Source organism: Dromiciops gliroides, chromosome X (genome assembly GCF_019393635.1).
Source record: "Dromiciops gliroides isolate mDroGli1 chromosome X, mDroGli1.pri, whole genome shotgun sequence".
In the NCBI taxonomy this organism is placed as follows: Eukaryota; Metazoa; Chordata; class Mammalia; order Microbiotheria; family Microbiotheriidae; genus Dromiciops; species Dromiciops gliroides.
Genome location: NC_057867.1, coordinates 36,047,823 through 36,073,216, shown reverse-complemented (window position 1 = coordinate 36,073,216; position 25,394 = coordinate 36,047,823). Strand labels below are relative to the sequence as shown.

General features: G+C 41.8%; 1 protein-coding gene across 1 annotated transcript in view; it reads left to right on the top strand.

The window, feature by feature from the left end:
* Window positions 1–25,394, top strand: part of NRK (Nik related kinase) — a 237,945-nt gene that overhangs the window by 6,995 nt on the left and 205,556 nt on the right. The window contains exon 2 of the mRNA XM_043974630.1: window positions 2,762–2,827. Coding sequence (XP_043830565.1) covers window positions 2,762–2,827 — 66 coding nt within the window. The remainder of the gene's footprint in view (window positions 1–2,761; window positions 2,828–25,394) is intronic.

Genomic DNA, 25,394 nt, shown 5'->3' with positions numbered 1-25,394 from the left:
GGAGTAGAAGTGCCTTTCCTGAGGTCACACAGATAGGTGTCAACGGAAAAACCCCAGAGAAGATACAGAGGAAAACATTTTATTTACAGGTTCTAGGGAAGGAGAAATTCATTCCAGAACATGAATCTCTGAGACTTTTGCTAAACAGGAACACTGGAAGTATCAGAACTTTTTTTTTTTAATTTTAGAGGAGAAACGATGTTTCTAAAATAAGTTGGATGTGGGGGCAGTTAGGTGGCACAGTGGATAGAGCAACGGCGCTGGAGTCAGGAGGACCAGAGTTCAAATCTGGCCTTAGACACTTGACACTTACTAGCTGTGTGACCCTGGGCAAGTCACTTAACCGCAAGTGCCTCACCAAAAATAATAATAAAAATAAGTTGGATGTGGCTCCGATGAATTCTGAATAAATAGATGTAGACTAGAAACTGTATCATTTCCCCAAATAGCCAACTTTTGAATGATCACAGCTCCCTGCACCCAAGTCCAAATAAGAGTCTTGCTTTATTCATTTTACTACATGTGACTCTGAAAAGGACTTTAGAGAACATGAAATGGGTTTGTTGTCAAAGAATCTCAGAGAAATTCTAAAGTTGTTTTTTCACATGCAGAAAATCTAGTCTCTTACTAACATTGTGCCTTCTGAAGCTCTAATAAGGACCATGAAGGAAACAAAGAATGGTCCATCAATCAGTGATACCAATAGGCATCAACTAACATGACGGATGGTTTTGACAGACGGCCACAAACTGATCCTACCAAGTTAATAATATTTCCCATAAATCTCCCAATGCTATCCACAGAAGAATGCTCTAAGGTAATAGATTGTTCAAGCAAATACAGAAGTCCTTTTTTGTTGGCTACGCTTTTCATCACATAAATCTCACTATGAATTATTATAAAAGTAACACATTTTATATTAAGATCACCCTAAGAATGATCTCTTTCTATTTCTAATTTCTCCATAAATAACTTTTCTCTAACTTGGACAATTAAAAGGAGACCTGAGGCATGAAACAATTGATTATTGATGAGATTATCTGTCAGTGGCATTTATTTTGAAGTTTTGATAAAGAAGGGAGCTGCTTCTTAGATGAAGGGAACTGTATCCAGCCAAGGATAGAATTGGTGAGTTTCAAAGCTCAGGACACCTATGTGAAGCCTTTTTTGATACTGCCCCCCCACTCCTGCCAAAATTACTTTGTATGCATCACTTCTGTTTACATTCATTTATATGTATACCCAGTGTCTCTTGCAATAGGATATTAGCAACCTGAAGGCAAGGATATTTTCACTTTTATGCTTGTATGCACAGTGCCCGATACATAGTAGGCACTTAATAAATGCATATGGGTTGACTGTGAGCCATCCATTCTTTTTGTCCCCGTGTGTTCCAGCTGAATCTAACCGTTGAGCTCTTCCATGAACCATATATTTAGCTGCATATAATCAGTGTGGGTGGGATGTGTTGGGGAAAGAAGGTGAATGGGTGTCTCTGTATTGACCAAAATACAGAAAAGATTTGGTCATTATCCAGCCCATTTGCCCAGTCATTTATGCCATAGAGACTCAGTCACACCTTAAGTTAGATGTACAAAGCTATCCGACTCTCTAAATTATTACCAAGATCGAATTTGGATGTGGACAAGATGTGAACAAATATTTGTTGAGCAAATGGAATATTCCCTAGTTTGCACCTAAATCAGTAAAGAAAGAAGTTTTTAAAAAAAATATTGCAAGACACAGGACATCATAGATTCATTGTGTATTAGAGGTGGATTCAGGGCCTTTGAGATAATCTGTTTTAATCTCATTTTAGAGGGGAGGGAACTGAGGTTCAGAGAGGACTCCAGATCAAATCCTGGCCTTGCTGCTCACTGTACAACACTGGACAAATCACTTCCCCTCTCTGGGCCTCAGTTTCCTTATTGGTCAGGTAAGGGGTTCAGATTTGGTGGCTTCCAAGGATCCTTTTAGGTCTAGATTGAGGGTCCTTTGTTCCTCAATATAGCCAAAAAGGAGTTGCACAAGCAGTAGACTGAGGACTCTCCAAGGCATAGTATTATGCAAAAAGACTTTGATGGAATTAGCAAGAGAGTTAAAAAAAATCACCACATGTACTTAAAAATAAACTGTAAAAATGCTAGTCTTTTGAGTTGTAGCCAGTAGGGTGGAGAAGTTTCAGGTCATGTGACTATCTTATGCTCTTCTTATGGAAAAAATGGAGAGATGGGAACAAGATGATAATACATTTAGATGGTTTGGAAGTGAATAAATGGCCAACCTGGGAGTAGCCAATAGTTCAATATCATCTTGGAAGGAGAGCTTCAGCAGAGGTCCTTAGCATTCGATCTGATGTCAAAAGACTTGACTAAAGGATCTATGACCTTGGATACACTTCTTTCTTTCTCTCTCCAGGCCTCAGTTTCTATCTCAGTCAAAGAAGGGTATTCAACTTGATGACCTTCTAGATCAGAAATTCTGTGATCTCCATGTGTGTGTTCTTCTTTTTTTTGGCAGGGCAATGAGGGTTAAGGGACTTGCCCAAGGTCACACAGCTAGTAAATGTCAAGTGTCTGAGGTCAGATTTGAACTCAGGTCCTCCTGAATCCAGGGCCAGTGCTCTATCCACTGTGCCACCTAGCTGCCCCCTGTGTGTGTTCTTGATGAGCAGGCTGCTTAGAGACACAATTCGAGTCATTCCCTAAATATCCAGTCTTTTTTGCATGAAGGATGACTATATTTTCTCTTCTTCTTACAGGATCCGGCGGGGATATTCGAACTAGTGCAAGTGGTTGGAAATGGTACCTATGGACAAGTCTATAAGGTTTGCTATCTTTTCATTCCCTTAACATTTCCTAATTAAAACCATTGATATAGCCTAACAATACCATAATGTAAAATTAGCCTTCCTGAAGTTTTGATTTGCCTTATTTGGGAGCATCATGGTGGTGGTGGTGGGGTCAATCTCCTTGGAAAGGAAGAGGGTGAAATGCTGAATGAATTCTATACTCATTCTTTTACCAAGCCTACTTGACCCCATATCTCTTAGGGGCCAATATTCTTGATATCTTCTATTCACTGGCCACTGCCCCCCACCAAAGCCAAACTGTATTAATTAAAGACAATTAATGAGAACTACCAAGGACCTACACAATCAAGGGAAATGCCTGACTAGGTACAAATGTACAAACCTATCCAAAATCCTTCTCATGTAATGAAGATTGAATTTTTAAAATAAACATAAAATAGGGTCTATACAAGTACTCTTGAAAGGAGGGTAGAAATGGTCACTTGTCATGCAGGCACTTGGGCAAAGTGAGAGAGCAAAGGAAAGTTTCTTGGCCCACTAGGAAAAGGGGTAAAGTAGGGGAGAGCGGAGGAAAGGAGGGAAGTTTGCCTCCTGGCTGCCTAGAGGGGAAGAGAGGCAGAACTGAGAGAATGGAGCCTCCAAACTCTAGCCCTCTTGGCTGTTACATAGAGAAGAAAGGGGGAGGGGAGCAGAGGCTGCTGTTCTGAAGAACAACCAGGAGGGGGCGAGAGAGAGCATGAGAGCTGAGCCAAGCTTCTGCTCTTTGGCTTAATTGGAGGGCAAAAGAAAGAAAAACAACAACAACAACAACAACAACAACAACAACCATCCAAGGACAAGAGAGACCCCTCCCCAAAACCTACTGTGTTTGAAAGCCCTGTGTGTTGTTTCTACTGTAGGTAGGTCATATGTTCCTCCTTGCTAGGATCCAGGTCTGCTCCTCAGCTCTTCCCCCAAAGCTAGTGCAATATCTTTTCTTCTACGTTCTAAACTTTGCCAGCTCTGAAGGTCAGTGGAGGTACTTACCTTCTTCCAAGGAAGGAATTGGTTTTGAATTGGGAAGGTGGGTAGTCTCTATTAAGAAACAGAAAAAAGACAAGCCTCCTCAATTCAGTCTATACATTTCATGAGGACCAACTATTTTGAATCTGAGGGGAGTTCCCTTACACTAGAAAGCCTTGTCCTCGATCTACAACCTGTTGGGGTCCGCGACACCTGTTGGAGACTACTTTTTCCAGAGACTTATTATACTGGCTACAGCTGAGGGAGGGAGAGACAATGTGAATCTGCCCCCACTCCCATTCCAGATGACAAGAAAGTAAGTTGGTGTCAGTTCTTAACTACAGTATTGCCAAGGATAGCTGAGAGGGCAAGCTGGTAATACTTAATCTCTCTGAAGGAGGAATCAGAGGAAGCTTGCTCAGCAGAATCAATGATAACTGGCAATGTTCATCATTTCCAAGGGAGAGTGCTAGGGCAACTTAAAGAAGAAACTATCACAATCCATTTCTAAAATGGAATGCAATCTTATCTCTCCCAACCTTACAAAACCCCGTTTGCTGGCTGTCTATGTATTCTTCAAAGACTCTTAAGTGAGAAGTCTTTTGTGTTGGGACCAGTATTAGTTGGGACCAGCATGAGCCCAGGATATATTGATCCTGTACAGTGGCAGAACTCTTTCCAAGTAGTTCTGACTATCACTTTTCAGTTCAGGGAAGGTCTAGAATTATAGTCCTGCCAGTCACATGACTATTTGGACACATCCTGATTGATCACTTTGCCCACAAATCGATATGTGTAATGTTTTGGGCCAGTTGGACTACTGCTCAAAATTGTGTTGGGAGTAAAAAGATCCAAGAGAAAGGCAAGTGGGTTGCTATGAAATAGTTCTAAAGAAAGGTACATTCTTTACCTTGTACATACTCCATTTAGCTATACTATACTATATATATATATATATATAATATATATATACACATATGTGTAGTCTTTGTTTATGTATGTATATGTACATGTATATATGTATATTTATATATTTATACACATGTACCTGTTGACACATACATACACACACAGGCACCTGCTCAGGTTCAGAGATATTATCTTTAAAGTGTTAGGATCTCTGCCTCTTATTTCCTCTGGCTTCCTTTGAGACTCAGCATAAATCTCATATTCTGTGGGAGTCTTTTGTCAGTACCCACATCCCAGCTGCAACGGCCTTCCCCTCTCTGACTACCTTTCATATCCTCTATTTTGTAAATGTCTAGTTATTTACATGTCTCCCTCATTCTAATGAGGGCAAGGACCATTTCTTTTTTTCTCTTTGTATCCTCTGGGTTTGGTACAGTGCCTGCACAGAGGAGGTATTTAATAATAAAATCCCTGACTGAGAAAGGAGAGAAAAGTTTGACATAGTCAGAGACAAACCTTAGATTTGGGGAGAGCAGATTTCAGAGGGTTCCAAGGAAGTACAGGTAAGGCTCCTTGGACTAAAAGAAGTCAGAAGTCAGCCTCAGAGGAAAAGAAACTTCCTGAGGATGAAATGATGAAGGTATAAAGAAAAAAAGTTTTGATTAGAAGAAAGAAGACTTGTCTGAAGAGATTGATGTGGATGCAGATGGAAGTTGCCACTCAACTTAGATAAAAAAATATGTTTTGGAAGATGGAAGCAAAGACAGAGGGGAAGGGAATACACATTTATGTGCCAAGTGCTATGTTAAGCACTTTTTACAAATATTATCTCATTTGATCTTCCCAACAACCCTGCAAGGTAGGTGCTGTTAATTATCCCCATTTTACAGATGAGGAAATTAAGCCAAACAGAGGGTCACACACCTGGTAAGTTCTTGAGGCTGGATTTGAACTCATGTCTTCCCAACTCAGCCTAGCTATGAGAGATGCCTAATGCTCTCTCCACTGCCACTCAGTTGCCTTCATACAATACGATACAATACAGTGACATAGTTTTATAAAAATAGTATCAATAGTACTAAAGGTCAGAATGAGTTGAGGCTGTGAGGATGACCAAGGACAGCAGAAAATGTGTTTTTAGGTTTTAGATTTGGGGGTTTTGTGTTTTTTTTAAGGTGGGTAGGGGGAGAGAAGATCAAAGAAGGCACAAGCTTGCTGCTCAGGGTGGCTGAGACGATGATAACTGATGACAGAGAGAAAGCAGAGCTGCTTCCTTCTTGTTTCACTTCTGTTTTCTCTGGCAAGAAGAATGACTTTTGAACTGAAAAGGATAGAGCAAAATGATGCCTATGATAAATGAGGAGATACTAAGAACTCTGAGCTGCCCTTGAAGGGTTCATGCCATTTGACTAAGGTGTGCTATGTTTTGGGGGGTACTGAAAAAAATTGGCAAACACAAATGCTGAGCCACTGTTAGTGATCTGAGAAAAACCATGGAAAATGGAAGAGACTCTTCAGTATTGGAGAAGGGCAAAGGTCCTAACTTTGAAGACAGGGAAGTGAATAAAATCTTCAAACAATTAGGCCAGCAAGAACAACTTTGATTCCTGCCAAAATTTTGGAAAGGATGATTAAAAGGATGTTAGTGAACATTCAGATAAGGAAGCAATAATCACAAAGAGAAGGCAGGGTTTCAGCAGGGACAAGCCAAATTACCTTTATTTCCTTTTTTCGCAGAATCTCTAGGCTGGTAGATTAAGGGAATGCTGCAGATCTAGTTTACCTAGATTTTAGCAAAGAATTTGATAAAATCTTTTCTGCTCTTATTATGGAAAAGATGGAGAGATGTGGGCTAGTTGATAGTATAATTAGGTAGATTTTGAACTGGCCAAATGGCTGAACCTAAAGAGCTGTTGCTGATGGTTCCACAATTTCTCAGAGGGAGAGCTCCGATGGAGTACATCTGAGAGCTGCTCTTGCCCCAGTGCTACCTTGACACTGAAGGGGAAAGGACATAATTTGACTAAAGAATCTTCCCAAGTGTATGTTTGTAGTAAAAAACCTATCCAGGGTGTGTGGAGGAGGGATTTACCCATTAAAAGACCATCTTTTCTGAGAAAGGGTTGTACCCCCCAAGAGCATATCAGACCCCAAGGCAAATAACACCAAGAGTAGTAGGAGTCATAGAATTAGAGCTGGGAGAACATAGAATTAGGAGGGAAGACTGATTATGGCTCATGGCTTGATATATAGAATAGCACCCCACCCCCAGCCCCACAACCCATACAACATTGCTTCCATCTGACCTTCCTTCCTTCATGGATCGATATTTCTAAGGGCAAGGCATGACAGAAAATAAGGAGGAATATGGTGTCAGATCTAAAAATTCAATAGGAAAGAAGTGAGATGTAAGGGAGAATTGAGATGGAGTGAAGGTAGTGAATTAGAAGGCCAAGGTATTTGAAGCAATATCAACATGTGCATTGAAATATAAGGGTTTTGAGTAAAGAAGATGATGAATGAGGTACTTAAGTCCTTGAGAAAGATGGGAGACAAACTAGGGAGGATGAAAGCGGAAAAAGAAGACTATATATCAGTATTAATTAATTAACTAATTAATGTTGACATAGGATAATTTACCTTTAGGAAAACTATAAACACGATAGGCTATATTAATAAAGGAGATAATAAAAATCACATAATTTGTCAATAAATGCACAAAAGCCTTTTACAAAAAATACAGCATTTATTCATCTTATAAATGCTAAAAGCATAAGATTTAACACACCTTTCCTTAATTTGACAAATAGTTACTATCTACAATTAACACTTAGCATTATATGTAATGGAATAAGATATGCTAGAAGACTTTTTAAAATGAGCAAAAGTGAAACAAGCATGTTCATTGTAATGACTATTATTTGATAATAGTTCTAGAAATGATGGCTATGACAAGGACAAGAAAAATAAATTGAGGAAATAAATATAGGTAATGAGGAGGCAAAATTATCTCTTTGTAGATGATATGGTTAACTTAGAGAATCCTCAAAAGTCACCTAGAGGGGCAGCTAGGTGGTGCAGTGGATAGAGCACCGGCCCTGGAGTCAGGAGTACCTGAGTTCAAATCCGACCTCAGACACTTAACACTTACTAGCTGTGTGACCCTGGGCAAGTCACTTAACCCCAATTGCCTCACTAAAAAAAAAACCAAACAAACAAACAAAAAAAGTCACCTAGAACAATTAGTAGGGAGGTAGTGGGATATAAAATAAACTCTACAAAAATAATGAGTTTTTCTGTATATTACTAACAAAACTCAGCAGGGATAGATAGAAAAAGAAATTCCATAGTTACTTAACTATAAGATGTGTGTGTTTGTGTATAGGCATACACATACATATATTTACATACATACATACATATATATATGTATATATATATATATATAGAGAGAGAGAGAGAGAATTAAACATGATTTTTACAAAAATATAGAAATTCAGTGTTCATAGCTGGATCATATCTCTATAATAACATGATGATGTCACCTAAGTTACTTTGTATATTTAGTGCTATATCCTTAAAACTACCAAAGAGTTACTTTATACCAATGGTCCTCAGAATTTTTGGTTTCAGTACCCTTCCCTTAAAAAATTATACCCCAACGAGCTTTTGTTTGTGGAGATTATATCTGTTGAAATTTATCATTTCAGAAATTAAAACATCTTATTATTTTACAATAGTTTTGACCTCAGAGATCCTCTGAAAGTGTCCCAGAGACCTCTAAGTGTCCTTGGACTACATTTTGAGAACTGTTGATAACAAAATTTATCTAGAGGAAAAAATATCAAAAATCTTAAGGAAAATAATGGGAAAAAGTAGGCATGAAAGAGCCTTTTCTGACTTCAAATAAATCATCATTCATTGAGCATTTATAAAGGGTCTACTATGTGTAGTCTCTGTGCTAAGCTCTGGGATCACAAAGATAGAAATAGTCTTTGCCCTCAAAGAGCTTATAGCATACCCTGGGTGGGGGGAGATGTATGTGATAACTTTTTTTCAAAGGGGGACACTAGCAGCTGAGGGAATCAAGAAAGTGTTCATGTAGATAGTGGGGAGGAAGGGGGGGGGAATAAACATTTATATAGTAACTACTACATACCAAGCAATGTGCTAAGTTTTCTTCTTTTTTTTTAACAAGTGTTATCTCATTTGGTTTTCACAACAGCCATGAGAGGTAGGTGTTCTTATTATCCTTACTTTATAGATAGAGAAACTAAGGCAAACATAGGTTAAGTAACTGGCCAGGATCACGGAGCTAGTATCTGAGGCTGACTTTGAACTCGTCTTCCTGACTCCAGACCTAGTGCCCTGTCCACTGCAGAACCACCTAGCTGCCTCTAGAAGATGGCGCTTGAGCTGTGCTTTGAAGGAAATTATGGATTTTAAGAGGTAGAAATGGGGAGGGAGGGCATTCTAGGCATGGAGGACAGCAGTGTAAAGGCATAGAGGTGGGATATGGAGTTCTTATTGATAAGCAAATGACCACTTTGGCTGGACCACAGTGTGTGCAAAGGGGAGTATTATGTATTAAGTCTGGAAAGGTAAGTTGGGACCAGGTTATGAGGGGCTTTAAATGCCAAAACAAGGAGTCTGTATTTGTTCTGAGAAACAATAAGAAGTTTATTAAATAGAGGAGTGATATAGTCAGACCCACACTTTAGGAGAATCACTTTGGCCTCTGTGTGGAGAATAGATTGGATAGGGGAAGAAATGCTTCAATTTACTAATAATAAGAAGAATGCAAGTTAAAACAATTTTGAGATTTCTCCTTATACTCATGAGATTGGGAAATTGACCCAAGTCAAAAATGGTGAGTATTGGAGGAGATGTGGGAAAACAGGCACACTATAGCACTTTTCAGTGGTGCTATCTATGAATTGGTCTGCTTATTCTAGAAAACACTTTGGGATTATACTAAAAAGTAACTGAACTGTTTATATCCTTTGACCCACTGATAGCATTACTAGGCTAAAAGCCCATATTATAAACGCTAAAAGCATAAAACTTAACACACATAAAATTTAAGATCCCAAAGAGATTAAAGACAGATGGCATGGTCCCATATATGCAGAAATATTTATAATAGCATTTTTTGGTAATAGCACAATACTGGAAGGAAATGCATGCCCATTAAATGATCAAATCCTGATAAACGAATGTAATTGAATATTGTTGCTCCAGAAGAAATAGTAAACATAGAGAATTTGGGAAAACTTGGGAATATTACTATGAATGGATACAGAGCAAAATAAGCAGAAACAGAAGAACAGTTTACAATAGATTTGGAATGGGGCATACATTTTCAAACATGGCCAGTGTCTTGATTTGTTTTGCTGAAAGGATGAAGAAAGAGTTACTGGGAAGTGAAAGAAATATACATATTTTAAAACATCAATAAAACTTTTTTTTCTTCATGAGAAAAGGAGAAAGACCTGGGAGTCAGCTGATAACAACAACCAAGATTTAGATAGGATGATATACCTGGATGAAGTGAATGGATGGAAAGGAAAAGAGGTTGTTAAGTGACAACAGTAGGGGGAGGGTCTGAAAGTGATATTGAGGAGTAAGGAGTATGTGGTATGTATACTCTTCCTTCTGATTCAGTGTATTGGGTGGGGAGTATGACCAAGGATATACTGTCTTCTTGGGGAGCAGGTTCCTGTGGTGGCAAAAGATGGAAAGAACAGAAAAGGATGGTCTAAGATGCAGGGAAGCTTATTAAGAATAAAAACGGATGTTTCAGAGGGCCCAGTGGAAGGGCAGGGGGAGGCAGTCCAGGAACTCAGGAGACACTGAGATGAGATGAATTGGCAAGAAGCTGTGGAGTGATAACAGGGAAGGGCGCTCTCACCAAAGGGGACTTGGAATCCCCACTGTATTAGGAGAGGAGTGCATGGCAGGTTGCTAATCCTAGGGCTGTGAGTGGTTGCACAGTTATTTAAATATTGCTGAATTTCATCAAAGAGGATTTCCTCTTTTCCATCTTTGCCCTCTCCTTTTCTACCTGATGACACAGTGTTTGGTCATAAGATAAACTGAGGAAGCAGAAGCATGCTGGGAAGACTGGTCTCCCCAGTATGGAGATTTGTTTAAGTGCAGTTTTTTTGTCTTATAGAGGTTGGTCTGGAGCTCGGTGCTAATGAAGCCAAGAGCCTGGGTCCAGTTCCCAAATGGGTTCTGTTGCTCTGCTTTCTTTTATGGCCACACGCTACACCAAAGCCATTGCCTGCACATATATGTGCTGTAGAATGCAAGTGGGTCCAGAAGGCAGTATGTAGAAGGCTCATATTTAATGAAAAAGCAACTAAAGGGGCAGCTAGGTGGCGCTGAAGTGGATAAAGCACCAGCCCTAGATTCAGGAGGACCTGAGTTCAAATCTGGCCTGAGACACTTGACACTTACTAGCTGTGTGACCCTGGACAAGTCACTTAACCCTCATTGCCCTGCAAAAAAAAAAGGCAACTTAAGCGTCAGTTTTGCTAGGGGTTGGTCCAGATCATGGCCCCTTATTTATGGAGGAGATAAGAGCAAGAAGCCTTCTGCTTATAGCTGGGTTTTTTTTCAAGTCCAGACAACAAGGATACCTGAAGATTGTAGAGGCCAAAGCAGTCACTGTCCCTTTGCGGCAGCAGGGGATGGAGGTCTTTAGGCAGGGGCTGGCTGACCTCTAGGTGGGTATGTGGTCGAGGGGATCCTTTTTCAGACATGGGTTGGAATAACTGATCCCTTCCAACGCTGAGATTGGGAGATTCTGTGAGTGTGGCTTCATGACAGCCTGCCACTCACGGCATGAGCCCATCTGTTGGAAATGCTTCAGCGAGCACAACAGTTTGTTTTCAAAACACTGCTAAATGCATTGTTGCCTAATTTAATTTTGGAATCACTGCTCACCACATTTCTTTCATTTGCAAACCACAGGGGGTTAGGGCAGGGTTGAGATTCTTGGTTGACACCCATGGGGAGGGAAGGGGAATGGAGAGGGAAGGGATACAAGTTGTACCCCTACTTATATGACCTTAAAATGGTGGGAGCAGGACACAAGGGAAGGGGTCTTTGGAAAATGTCAGAGGAGGGAGCAGCTGGGCTTAGCAGCTGAATCTATGCAGGGGCTGTAAAAGAGAGAGTCCTTGGTCTCAAACTTGGAGGAAAGGCAAAGTGGGATTATAATCAGTGGTCATGGAAAAATTGGACAGTGTGCAGGGCTTAAGAGATAAACAATTCTGCTTTCATTACATTGAGGTTGAGCTGGTAGGATAATTATACTGTGGACAGAAAACAATCTGGAGCTGGAAAGGAATAGAGAATCGAGATTTGGGAACTTCACAGATAATAAAAGATGTCTTTATGAGGCAGTGTGGGGTAGTGATAGAGCATTGGACTTGGAGCCAGGAAAAGAAATGCTAGCTGGATGAGCCTGAGTACATCACCTTGCCTCTCTGAGCCTCACTTTCTTCCTCTGGAAAAAGAAGGGGTTGAATTAGCTGGCCCCTGGAGTCTCTTCCAGTCCAAATCTATGGTTCTTCTTTTTTCCTAATTGGGGTTTCAGCAGTTTCTGCTAATGTCACTGATAGACCCCAGGGGTGAGTTTTTTTTCCTTAGTGAAAAAGAGGACTGGAATTGAGCATTTACTTGGAGGAAAGCGTAAATCACTGTGGGCTAAAGGAATGGTGTTTGTGGAAAGCCCCTATGTTGTTCAGTGGGGAAAATGAGGGATTAACAGCCCTGGCTAGGGTGAGGCAGGTGGGAGATCAGTTTGAGGGTGGGGGACGGGGCAGGCTGCAGAGAAATGCCAAAGCTAAGATAGCAGACAGGAACTGAAGCCAAACCACGAGCTGGATTAATGCAAGAGGCAGCCAAGAGACAGCCGAAGTAGGCGACAGAAGGACCAGCCTGGAAAGCCGGAAGTTCAGGAAACACATGAGGCTCCATGCTTCCCAGGGAAATAAAGCTGGACTGAATGAGGATCCACTGTCCATAGCTTCCTTCTGACTGGTGCTGTTGGCCACTGCTGCCTGGGCATCTTAAAGGAGGCTTCACTTCATTCGGGCCCAGGCAGGCAGACATCAGGCCTGAGGAATGCTATTAGAAAGGCTCAGGTACATGGAGGAGCTGACATGTTTAAAACTCAATTGGCTTACATCCTCCTTAAAGGAAATATGACACCTCTGACACCAGGTCCTCATCTGGTTTATCTCCATTCTAGTAGATCATGGTTTGTCCGATGCCATAAAAATTGAAGGAAAGAAGGACATGCTGAGGTCAACTAAGAAAGAGAGGATGGAAAAGTCAAAGGGAAACCTGGGATTCATGCTCCCAAGATTTCCAAATCAAGCAACAAGCATTTATTAAGTACCTGTTGGGTGCTAGGCACTGTTGTAGATGCTGAGGATAAAAATGAAAATGAAACAGTCCTTCCTTCATGTGTTTTTTCCTAATTAGACGCTCTGAAACTCTCCTATTCAGCCATAACCTCTTGTTCCATCTTTTCCTGTGCCTCACCCCTCCTAAAACCATTCTTTGCCCTCATCAAGACCTCCGATCCATCATCTGTCAGTGCTTCAATTTGACACTGTCCTCTGCTCCCAAATCCCTTGCCCCCTTATCCTATCCCAGCTCTTCAACCTCAGCCCTGAATGGCTCCCACCATCCTCTTTGCCGAACTGAAGGAAGTCTCACCACTGTGCTGACTAGATACATTACAATGTCATCTTATCCAGACTCAGCTGGGCTCTCACTGCAGGAAGGCAATATTTTTATTCCTTCCTGTTTGATTCCCCATCTCACTGTGGGGAACAGAAGCTATTCCAAATGTTCTCTTCCCTCTTCCAGCCTCCCACCCCTCCTCTCTCCCTTCTCTTAATGGGGGAACTTGACTCTTACTTTAATGAGATATTGAGGCTACTTGATATGAGCTCCCTCTTCATCTCAAAACTCCTTGACATCCTCTCTACTCTCTTCTTTCCCTGTCTTCTACAAAAAGGTGGCCCTTCTCCCTGCCAAGGCTAATCCCTCTACCTGTGCACTTTATCCCATCCCCTCTTGTCTTCTCCAGCATATTGCATCCTCAATCATACTCTCTTCTTCTCTCTAATCTCCTTACTTTCTTTCTCTACTGATTGCTTCTCTGCTGCCTTCAAACAGCCTGAGTCTCTTCCATCCTTAAAAAATCCCCATTCATTAGACCTTACCATCCCCTCAAGCTATCATCCTGTAATCTCTCCCCCTTTCTCAGCTCAATTCCTTGAAACAGCTATCGATACTTACTGCTTTCTCCTTTTCTCCTCTCACTCCTTAACTCTTTCCAGTTTGACTTCTGACCTCATCACTTAACTGAAACCGCTGTTTCCAAAATGATCAACTTTCTCCTAATTGCAAGATCTGATGGGCTGTCCTCATTTTTCTTTGCCTATGTACTTTATTTGATGCTGTTGACTACCACCTCTTGGATATTCTTTCCTCTCTTGGTTTTTGTGACTCTCCTCCCTCCAAGTTCTCCTCCCACCTCTCTGGCTACTCTTTCTTACTTTCCTTTACTGAACTATTATCCCCATCACACCCTCTACCTATGGATGTTCATGCAAGACTTTTTCCTAGGCCTTCTCTTCTCCTTCTATATTAATTCTCTTGGTGACCTCATCAGTTTAACTGACATCTCTATGCAGATGATTCCAAGTGTTATATCTCCAGCCCTAGCTGTGTCCCCGACCTTCAATCCCATATTACCAATTATCTATCAGACATTTCAAACTGGATTTCCTGGAGACATCTTCAAACTCAGCATATCCAAAACTGAACTCATTATCTTATCCCCCAAACCCTCCCCTCTTCCAAACATCCCTATTTTGGTCAAAGGCATCACCAACCTTCCGCTCTCTCAGATTGGTAACTTTGGCTTTATCTTGGACTTCTCACCCTCCATATATGACCAGTTGCCAATTTTTTGTTTCTACCTCTACAACATCTCTCTCTTCTGACCCTCCCTCTCAACTCACATGGCTACCATGTTAGTTTGGGCCCTCCTCATCTCTCTTCTAGCCCATTGAAACAGCCTCCCAACTAGTCTCCATGCTCAAGACTTTCCTCTCTCCAACCCATCCTCCATATTGCTTACAAATGAATTTTCCATAAGCACATGTGATTCCCCTACTCAATCAACTCCATAGGCTTCCTTTTGCTTCTAGGATGACATAAACTCTTTTGTCGAGGTCTTCACATCCTGGCCCCAACCCATCTTTCCTGCCTCGTTGGTCAGCACTCCCCATCCTGAACCTTGTGATCCAGGCTAACTGGTTTTTTCTTTGTTCCTCACACATGACACTCCATCCCCATCTCTGTGGCTTTCTACTGATTGTGCCCCATGCCTGGAATGCATTTCCTCATTGCCTTATATACTCTTTCTTTTACTTGAAGAAAAACCTTTGGTACCATCTTCTGCATAAAGATGCCCCAACTGCTCATTCCCTCCCTCCCACATTACCTTGCATTTAACCCCTATATTTTTATATGTGTATATGTATATATGTATATATATATATATACCCACATATATTTACATATACATATATGTACATACACACACACATATATATCCATGCCATATACATATATATCCGTGCCATATTTATGCTCCATATACTCAGATATGTACTTGTATACCCAGTGTCTAGCACAGGGTAGGAACTTAAATGTTTGCTGATTGATTATAGTAAATATAAAATACACAGAGAGTAAAAATAAGGTTCTTTAGGGAAAGAGGTACCGGCAGCTCAAGATGGGTAGTGGAGACGGTACAGGGTTAGGAAGGGCCTCAAATAGAAGGTGTCACATGATCTGAGCTTTTGAGGAAACTAGAGATTCCAAGGGGTGGAATTGAGGTAGATGGCATTCCAGGTGTATAGAGGTATAGGAGATAGAATGCCATTGGGAAAGAATGGCAAGAGGTCCAGTTTGACCTTATTGTGCAGTGCATGAAGGAAGTCATGCCTAATCAGTCTAGAAAGATTGAAAGTAGCTGGCCTGAGAAGGATTTCAAATTCCAAACGGTAGAATTTGTACTCGATTCTAGAGACACTAGGAAGGTACTAGAGTTTCTTGAGCAGGGGAAAGACAGAGTCTGACTAGTTCTTTAGGCACTTTTTTGTGGGGCAGTGAGGGTTAAGTGACTTTCCCAGGGTCACACAGCTAGTAAGTGTCAAGTGGCTGAGGATGCATTTGAATTCAGGTCCTCCTGAATCCAGAACTGGTGCTTTATCCACTGCAGTGCCACCTAGCTGCCCCATGACTCATTCTTTAGGAGAAGAAGTGTTGCAATCAGCTATGCTTGTGGAATTTTCTTGCTCTAATTTGTTGAAGTTTAATGGCTCTATTTGGGGAACTATTTATTGTTTACTATTTGATATGAGTCAGTGATTTTAAAAGTCATCATCTCATATCTAGTGATACTAAGCCTAATTGTGGGTCTAAAATGTGCCAGGTTTTTCTAGGAAAGATTTTGTCTCACTCTACAATGGCTTAGAAAAAAATAGAACCCATTTTAAACATTTGACTACAAACGTATGTTTCCCAATAGAAACCAAGATCAATAATTTATAATGGATACTACACTCAGTTCTGACTTCCCATCCCTTTTTTGAGTTCAGCTTGGGGATACTATTCTGCTTGAACCCCTATTCAGTGCATTCTTTACCGATCGCCTGGGCAGGAATCATAAATCAGATAATAAAATATTTCACTGCAACAAGATCGCCAAGTAAATAGCAAGAAGAAATTAAGCAATAAAAACCTTCCCAGCCTCCCATACATGAATGAATGGGTACAATATCCCACAGACTTGTTCACTTGTGAGGAAGAGGATCATTCCCTGGAAAATTCCTACTTGGAGGTGGGGAAGGCTTTTGGCCTTGGTGCAGTCTGTCTTGCATGAAGACAGGAAAACTCTCTGCCAGAGTCCACATGGCTCAGCTTCTCTCAGATCTTGGGCTTCTCCAAGACTCTTGGCCTCTCCCAGATCCTGGGCCTCTCTCAGACCTTGTGCCTCTTTCATACCCTGGACTGCTCTCTTCTAAACCCTTGGCCTGTGTCAGACCCTCGGCCTCTCTCAGCATCTTGGCCTGTATAATGCCAACATTCTGCTTTCTTGCCTCCACCCTGTTCCTGCTGCCTGGTGAAAGTGTTATTGCTCTTTCAGATGGAGACTTTCCTGGGCCACTATCATTTGGCTAGTCAACACATCTTCAGCTCTGTTGTTATAAAACCACACAATCTCCGCCCTGTTGGTGCACAAAAAGGCCACCCAAGCAGCCATGAGCCTTTGCTGACTTGTCCCTCCCAGTGAAAGGCTCCCAGCTGTTAGTCCTTTCACCTCTTTGCCTGCCTCAAGATCCAGGCAGGGTGCCCCAATGTGGTCAGCACCTCCTGCTGAGGCTTTCATTTGTCCTTCCCACTCTTGTCATGCCCCTAGTAACTGGGGCCTAGTCATGGAAATGACCTTGATTTTCTGATAAGCCACTAGAAAATACTAGAAGCCCTGGAAAAGGTCCCTTAACATTTTTATAGCATAGTAGACAATGTCAGTTGGTAGCGTGCAAGGGGGGATATAAAATATAGATGAAATAAAAATAGAAAAGTCTAAAAGAAAAGACGAATGATATTTTAGGATAGTTACACAAAGTGGTCAAAACTATTTTAAGCATATGTACATTAGCATTTAACTGTATTTCATGTTGGCCATAGGACTATTAATATGGCAAAAAATTTCAGTCTTTAAAAAAGAGTTATCCCTTCCCTTCTGTGATTTCTGACCTTAGGGATGTATGCCTTGGAGCAAAATGGATAGACCAAAGTGAATCTTCTTGCATAACTTTAAATTGTTTTCCAGATTGGTTATGTCAATATACAGCTCCACCAGTAGTTTTAGTGGGCTCATTTTCCCCCCAGCCCTTCCAGCATTGACTGTTACCATCATTTATCACCCTACATGACAAAGTATCCCTAGCTGCCCTCTTTGTGGTCATGACAAATTGGAAACAAAGTTGGTGCCTATCAGTTGAGGGAAAAGGTTGAGCAAATTGTGGTTTATCCACATAATGAATGATTCTCACACCACAAGAAATAAGAAATGTGAAGATTTCAGGGAATAGAGAAGATTTATATGAATGGATACCGAACAAAGAGTGTAGAACTAAGAGAATAACATGCACAACGTGACTACAGTTGTGTTAAGGAGAAGTCTATAGCCCTGAGGAGTTCAGATCAGTTGCAGTGATCAGTCTTGGTCCTAGAGAAAACAGGAAAAAGCAGACTTCTTTTTCAGTAGTGACAGAGAATAATGAACGAGTTATATTGTATATATTTTCCGGTATCATTGCTCTGTTGATTCTGTTTTGCTCAATTTTTTAATTGTTATGAGGGAGGGATCATTTGGGAAGATGAGCAAGGCATATACTGGGAAATGATCCTGATGTTTAAAAATTACCTAAATAAAAGTGATTAGAAAATTAATTAGAAAAAAGAAGAAGAAAGTGGGAGGTAATAATAGTAGCAGTAATGCTATCCTTGCTTCGCATTTCGAGAAAAGAATGAAAAAGCAATTATGAAGTGCTTACTGTGTACCAAGCACAGTGCTGATTTTATTGCATGTGCTCAAGGGGCAGGAGTTGGGGGTCAGAGTTTCACAGTCACTTCATTGAAAGTGATTGAATTGTGATCTGTGAAAGGCCGAGAGACCAAGAGACGTCCAGGTGTTTGTCACTACTAAAAACTGTCCAGTGAAACCACTGCACACTGGGAAACAAAAGGGCAGGCATACAAGTTAGGAGAGTCCACTTGAGACATGAAGGTTTTATAAAGTGTTTTCTTCCCAGCAATCCTTGGGATAAGCTCATTGGACTGTTAGTCTAGGGGCCAACTATTCAAAGCCTTTAGTTTGTATATCTTGACTTCATGTTGGTTATCTCAGGTGCTAAGGGGGGTAACACCTAAAAACTGAATGGAAGAAGTGAATTTGCCCTGGCACAACCTGGGGTGCCAAGGGGGAAGTAGAAAAGCTTACAAGTTTCTATTGCTAGTGCTCTATGGGCTGCTGCCTCAAACGCACTTCTTTCCTAAAAGGCTTCTTAGTGAAAGCCAACACAAATAGCTGGTTGTGGGATGTGCAGCCATCCTTTTCCTTAGTTAGCAACACTCTGGTAGTTCTTCCATTAGCAAAGTTTGGAGAGTGAGAAAAGTCAGGGAAATTGTTTTCTTGCCATTTCTGTTGCAGAAATAAGGAAGTGGGCTGGTTAGTCCATGGATGGCCCTTTTAGACAAGTCACAACAGTGTGTTTGGTACTAGTGGCAAAAAGCCTGAGCACTTAACTATGTGTGATCATGAATCTGTCACTAGTCTCAGTTTATATATAAAATAGGGACAATCAATTCCCAGCATTTATTAAAGCCTAAAGACTAGAAATACAAAGACAAAAGTAGACACATCCCTGTCCTCAAAGAGGTTTCATTGGGTAACCTTGTATTGTTGGATTATTATTGGATAATAATGCCATCCAATTAATATTAGTGTTAACATTATATATTATTAATACCAATACTAATATTATGAGTGGATAATACTTGCCCTACCTACTTTATATGATCATTGGGCAGAAAGCACTTTGAGTGAAAAGGATGCTGCCCCTGGCATCACAGCACCTGGGTTCGGATCCTGCCTCTGATGGCAATTTACCTGTGTGAGCTAGAACAAGTCAGTTCTTCTCTCTGGGCCTCAGGTTCCCCGTCAAGAAAACAAGGGGCTTAGATTGGTTAGCCTTCCTTCCAGTTCTAGCTCCGCAATCCTATGAATATGTAAATTGTAAACCATTTTATAAATGTGAGCTGTTATTCCTAGGTTGAGGAAAAGGCAACAGGATTATTTCAGGCCCTCTTGGGGCAAAGGAATCTTGCCACGCTCCAAGCATTGCTGCTCCCATTTTCTACATAAATCATTACCTTCACACAGGAAAAACACCACCATTCTAAAGGCAAACTCAGGAATCCTTGACATTCCTTGCGTCTGAGAGAAAAATCAAAATTAAGTGTAAAAATATGATGTGTCCAAGCCAAGAGGAGGGGACAAGATGGAGACTGTTTGCTCAGGGACAGTGAAGCCAGTGTCTTGAAATACCAAGTGGTCCAGCGACCTGGGAGATCTCAGTCTAGCGACAAAGAAGCTTTCGTTTTAGCTATATAGGTCAGGCAAAAATCTATGTACAAAATGGCTGTGTACCTAGAAATCTGTTTGCAAAGTGAATTTAAAAGCACACTATCTTATTTTAAATGGACAAAGAAGCTGTGTGATTTATCCTTCTATAATAATCCATCCTTTCTCCAGTTTTAACAGAGTCAGTTGTTCCAGTAGAGACCATGATCAATGAGATGAGTGCCCCAATCAAGCTGTTGCTATTACAGACAGGATGGGGACCTTCATCAAAAGCCACCCCCCCCGGCCCCCATGGGGGTAGGACTGTACCCTGCCATTTTGCTGAGCAGACTCACAAAATTCCTCTTGTTCTAAGTGACTGGACTCCAGAATGATCTGTGATTGAGCCCTGGAAGGATAGACTCTTATTAGAAAAGCCACTCTGTTCCTGTGGTCTCTAGAAGTAAGCTGTGAAATGGCCCAGCCCTTTATTTTCCCATACTCTCTTTCTCATGGACTTCTATACTGGATACAGTGAAGAAGGGTGGAAATTACTCTCTACTCCCACCCCAGGAATGGAAAATGGTAACTTACAAAAGAAGCACATATAAAGGGAATTCCTTGACCTTCCTGGCCACCTTCTTCTGGCTTTGGTATTTCCTTTTCTTGTTGTTGTTGTTGGTCCTTTATTCTCAAAGAGGACCATGACACCGGGGTGATGTCACAACTTGCACTGAATTGGATTTAAGTGAGGGAGGGCTGGGCAAGGTCACCGACCTTACTCTCTCCTCCAGAGCTATCTGGGTCCAGTGGCAAGATATACATCAGGACTACTGGAGGTGGCCCTGGGTGTTTAAGGTAATTGGGGTTAAGTGACTTGCTCAGGATCACACAGCTAGTAAGTGTCTGAGGTCAGATTTGAACTCAGGTGCTCCCAAATTCAGGCCAGGGCTCTATCCACTGTACCATCTAGGTGCTCCATTTCTTTTTCTAAGCATGGGTCAGAGACTAGAGATCCTGAGGATGGATTTTGTAAACCTTGGGAAGTTGCCAGGTCGGGCTGGACTGAGAGTCAGGCATATCTGCTCATATCCTTACCAGCCATGTGCCCCTGGGAGAGTCCCTTCCCCTTTTTGAACCTGAGTTTCCTCCTCTGTAAAATAAGGGAGCTTGAGATCTCTCATCCTGTGATCCCAAGTTTGGGAGTAAGTTCCAAAGAAATTTAGACTCTCTGAATTGGATCCGTGGAGAAGGGGAAAGCCCAACAAAAGGGACAGAAACCATGGTGGAGAGAGGCCAGAAAAGTGGACCTTGCTGAGACTTGCACAGATAGCACAGGTTTGCAGTGAAAGGGAATTGTTTGTTCTTCAACCTCCCCCACCCCCAAAACCAAAGCCACCTTTTGGGGTGAGTTGAATGGGTTGTTGGAGGGCTTTATATTTCTAGTTTTGTTCATTGTTCATGGGCTCCTGTGAGACTTTTTTGTGTTAGTTTTCTGTGATTATTTCAGTCAATGGCTATCTCCCACTCAATGCCCATGTTGTACATTGAGTACTGGGGAGGGAGTTGGAAACCTTCTTACCTACTTCTGTGGAAATCTTCACATAAGCCTGACTGTGGCAACATTTAGATAATTTCCTGGAAAACTCCAAGGGGGTTGGGGGGTGGGACATTGAGCCAAAGGGAGAAATTGACCCTTTCAGGATTAATCCCCTGAATTGTATCTGGGCTTTGGAGGGCCCTGGGCTTTGGGTAGCACTCTTTGGGGTCCATTATGGATGCTTAATATTTGATTCATCCCCCCCACACACACACACATAAAAGCTGTGATTTCAATGCAGACTAGCAACTGTTGTGGAACTTAGAATCTTAGAGAATTGTTTGGAGACATTGAAAGATTAAGTGACTTGCTCAGGATCACAGTCAAGATGTGTCAGAGGTAAGACTTGAAGCCCCAGGTCTTCCTGATTCTGTATTTCCTACACCATGCACAGATGTACATGTACATATACACACACACACACACACACACATATATATACACAATGTACCTATGTTTTATGTACATGTAGGCATATACAGACGTGCAGATGTAGATATATGTATATACCCATCTCTGTATATATAAAACTCTATCTCTGTAAATTATATACATACATGCAAACATACATATGTGTGTAGATACGCACACACACACTTTTGTTGAAGCAGGGCCCACTTGCTGTGTGTACTTAAAGGGGCTGCTCCATCCCAGGATCCAAGCATGGTATGACTCTGCCACCATGCCAGGATTTTGGAGCAAGAAGCAAGTCAGGAAGGAAGGAAAGAGATGCTAGAATGACATTGCCAACATTTGAGATTTCAGTTCCTCTTTAGACTCTCACCTCATGCTTTCTTTTTCTCTTTTTCATTGCCTGCTGCGAGCTAAGGAAGGGGGAATCTTGGATAGAGTTTCCTGTTGAAGCTAGTCTGTTTGATTTCCATGCCCCCCCATCCCCTCAACATTAGAGCAGAGCTGGCATCAGGCTGAAATGCATACCTAAAATGCAACTGTTTTCTTCCCTTTGTTGGGGGAAGTGGGAGGGTTTGGGTGGCCCAGGAAGTGCTCAGAGAGCCGCAGTTGATGCTGTGGGGTCAGGGGCTCCAGATTAGCCAATTGTCAGATTCTGGGTGAAGACATGGCTTTACTGGAAATTGTGGTTAGCTGAGGGCAGCGACAAAGACATTTTATGATGTGGCACTCACTAATTGGTTAAATCTAGCCCACTGGGTGCCTCTGGGATAGTTGCTAATGCAAACCATAGCCTGTTCTTCACTTAATTGAGTTTCAGTGTAGGGTCTGGCTAGAGAGGGTGGCACAACACGAGCTTATTTCAGCAAATAGGGGAAATAGTTAACCTGTTCCTTTTTGCCCTGTCTAACTGGAGAGGTGGGCAGGGAGATGCAGATATGTTCTTTTTTTTTCTTTGCAGGGCAATGAGGATTAAGTGACTTGCCCAAGGTCACATGGCTAGTAAGTCTCAAATGCCTGATGTCAGATTTGAACTCAGGTCCTCCTGAATCCAGGGCTGGTGCTTTATCCACTGTGCCACCTAGCTGCCCTTGAGAGCCCTTAAGACCCCTTGACTTGAATTCCCACATTGGAGGGTCCTGGGCAGATGGAGAAGGGCTTACCCTCTTGCCCTCTCCTCAAAGAATGGAAACTGCTATAGGTAGCTGTATACTAAAGGGGAGTTCCCTCACGGGCACTATTTCCCATCTGCTGGGAACCAGACGGATGAGAAAAACCATACCAAAAGAATAACGAGGCAGCTGGGTGATAGAGTAGAGAGAATACTGGAATTGGAGTCAGAAAAAAAAGTGAGGTGTGATCCTACCTCATATACTTAACTAGCTGTGTGACCCTGGGCATGCCATTTCTCCATACTCAGCCTCAGTTTCCTCACCTGTAAAATAACGATAATAATAGTATTGCCTCACAGGGTTGTTGTGAGGCTCTAATGAGTAAGTCAGTGTGAAGTGCTAGGCAAAATTTGAAGCACTATAGAAACATTAGAACTTTCTGCCCAAGAACTCTACAAAGTAGACAGTACAAGTATGATTGATTTCATTTAATAGAGGAGGAAACTTGGGCTCGTTGCATACAGTGTGTGATATGGTGGGTTGAAATCCTGTCCTGCCGCTGACTACTTGGGAAACCTTGAAAAATCATTTCACTTTTCTGTGCCTCCATTTCCTCCTCTGTAAAAAGAAGGGTTCACACTGATATTGCTTTCAGCTCCCCAACTATGATGCTATTATTTGATGAGTACTTGTTCCTTTTGTTTTTCTCAGTCAGTTGGCAGAACTGGGTTGTTTAGCATGTGGGTAACAATAGCAATAAACTCACCACTTTGCATAGTCTACTGAGCTTGATTTTTAAAGAAGTCCTTTTTATTGATGGCTTTTGTCTTTATGCCACAAGTATTTCAACTCCCTTTTCTAGAGTCACAAAGAAAAAAACAATTAAGCAAAACCATATGATGCAGTGACCACATCTGACAATGTATAATATTCTGTACCATTAGCCCCTTTCTTCTACCATCCCCAGGGAGGTAGGTTTCATTATACTACCTCCTCCCCACCACCATTTCCCGTTCTTTTAGCTTTGCCCCTCCCCTGTCACAATCCAGCTCTTCCCGTCCTTGCCTTTGTATCCCCTGAAACCTTATTGTAGTCTTAACAAACTTCCCTTCCTTAGTCCTCTTCTGATGCTGCTGCATTCATTTTCTAACACACACAGAAACTCGACCCCCATTGCCATCCCTTTGGAAACTGCATCCTTCGCCATTCTTTCTAGTACTGGATACACCTTCTCGCTTGCTCCCTGACCAACCCTCTGGTTCCAGAATTGGCATACTCCTTGTCACTACTGGGACCTCACTCGGCCACATTCACTTGGCAACCTCTTCTTTGAGGCTCACTCTTTACAGATTCTGATGGAGTTATCTCAGGATTCCCAGGTCAATGTCTCCTCTTTCTCGTAGAGTTTAGTACTTGGCTCATAATTTTCCACTGTACCCCATGCCTTGCCATTGTGTTGGGAGACTTCAACATATATATTCATGTTCCTTGAAACGCCGTGGTCTCCCAGGTCCTCAAATCTCCTCAGTGTCCATGATCTGTTCCTTCACTATACCTTAGCATATCCTTGATCTCACCATCACCCCAAAATGTTCCACTTCCATGATCAAGAATTCTGAAATTCCCCTTACCATAGCCTCCTATCCTTCCATTGCTCCCTGTGTCTCTCTCCTCTTAAACCTATTCTTTGTCTTTGCTGGGACCTCTAACTACCCCCATTCAATGTTAAACTGTCTTCTACTCTAGAATACTTTACCCTCTTGTCCTATCTTTGATCATATTTCATCAAACTCAGACCCTTCATCTGCCTTTATCACTCCTACTCGTCTGATACTGAATGCTAACACCAAACTGATGGAGTCCATAACATATTTGTTACCTGATTTCAGCTGGACCCTCACTACAACACTCCAGTTCTTTTAGTCCTCTCTAATTGATTCTCTATCCTTCTCCCCATATCAGTTGCTCCTTAAGCCACTCTCTCCCATTCCCCATTCCTGGAATGTACTTTCTCTTCACTCATACCTCCCAGATGACCTAATTTCTTTTAAAACTAATGTTAGGGGGCAGCTAGGTGGCACAGTGGATAGAGCATCAGCCCTGAATTCAGGAGGACCTGAGTTCAAATCAGGCCTCAGACACTTGACACTAGCTGTGTGACCCTGGGCAAGTCACTTAACCCTCATTGCCCCACAAAAAAACCAAAAACTCATTTCAATTGCCACCTCCTATAGAATTCCTTTCCTGCTCCCCCTGGTTATTAGTGCTATCCCTCCACCCCATTACCATGTTTTGGTTTGGTTTTGGACTGGACCT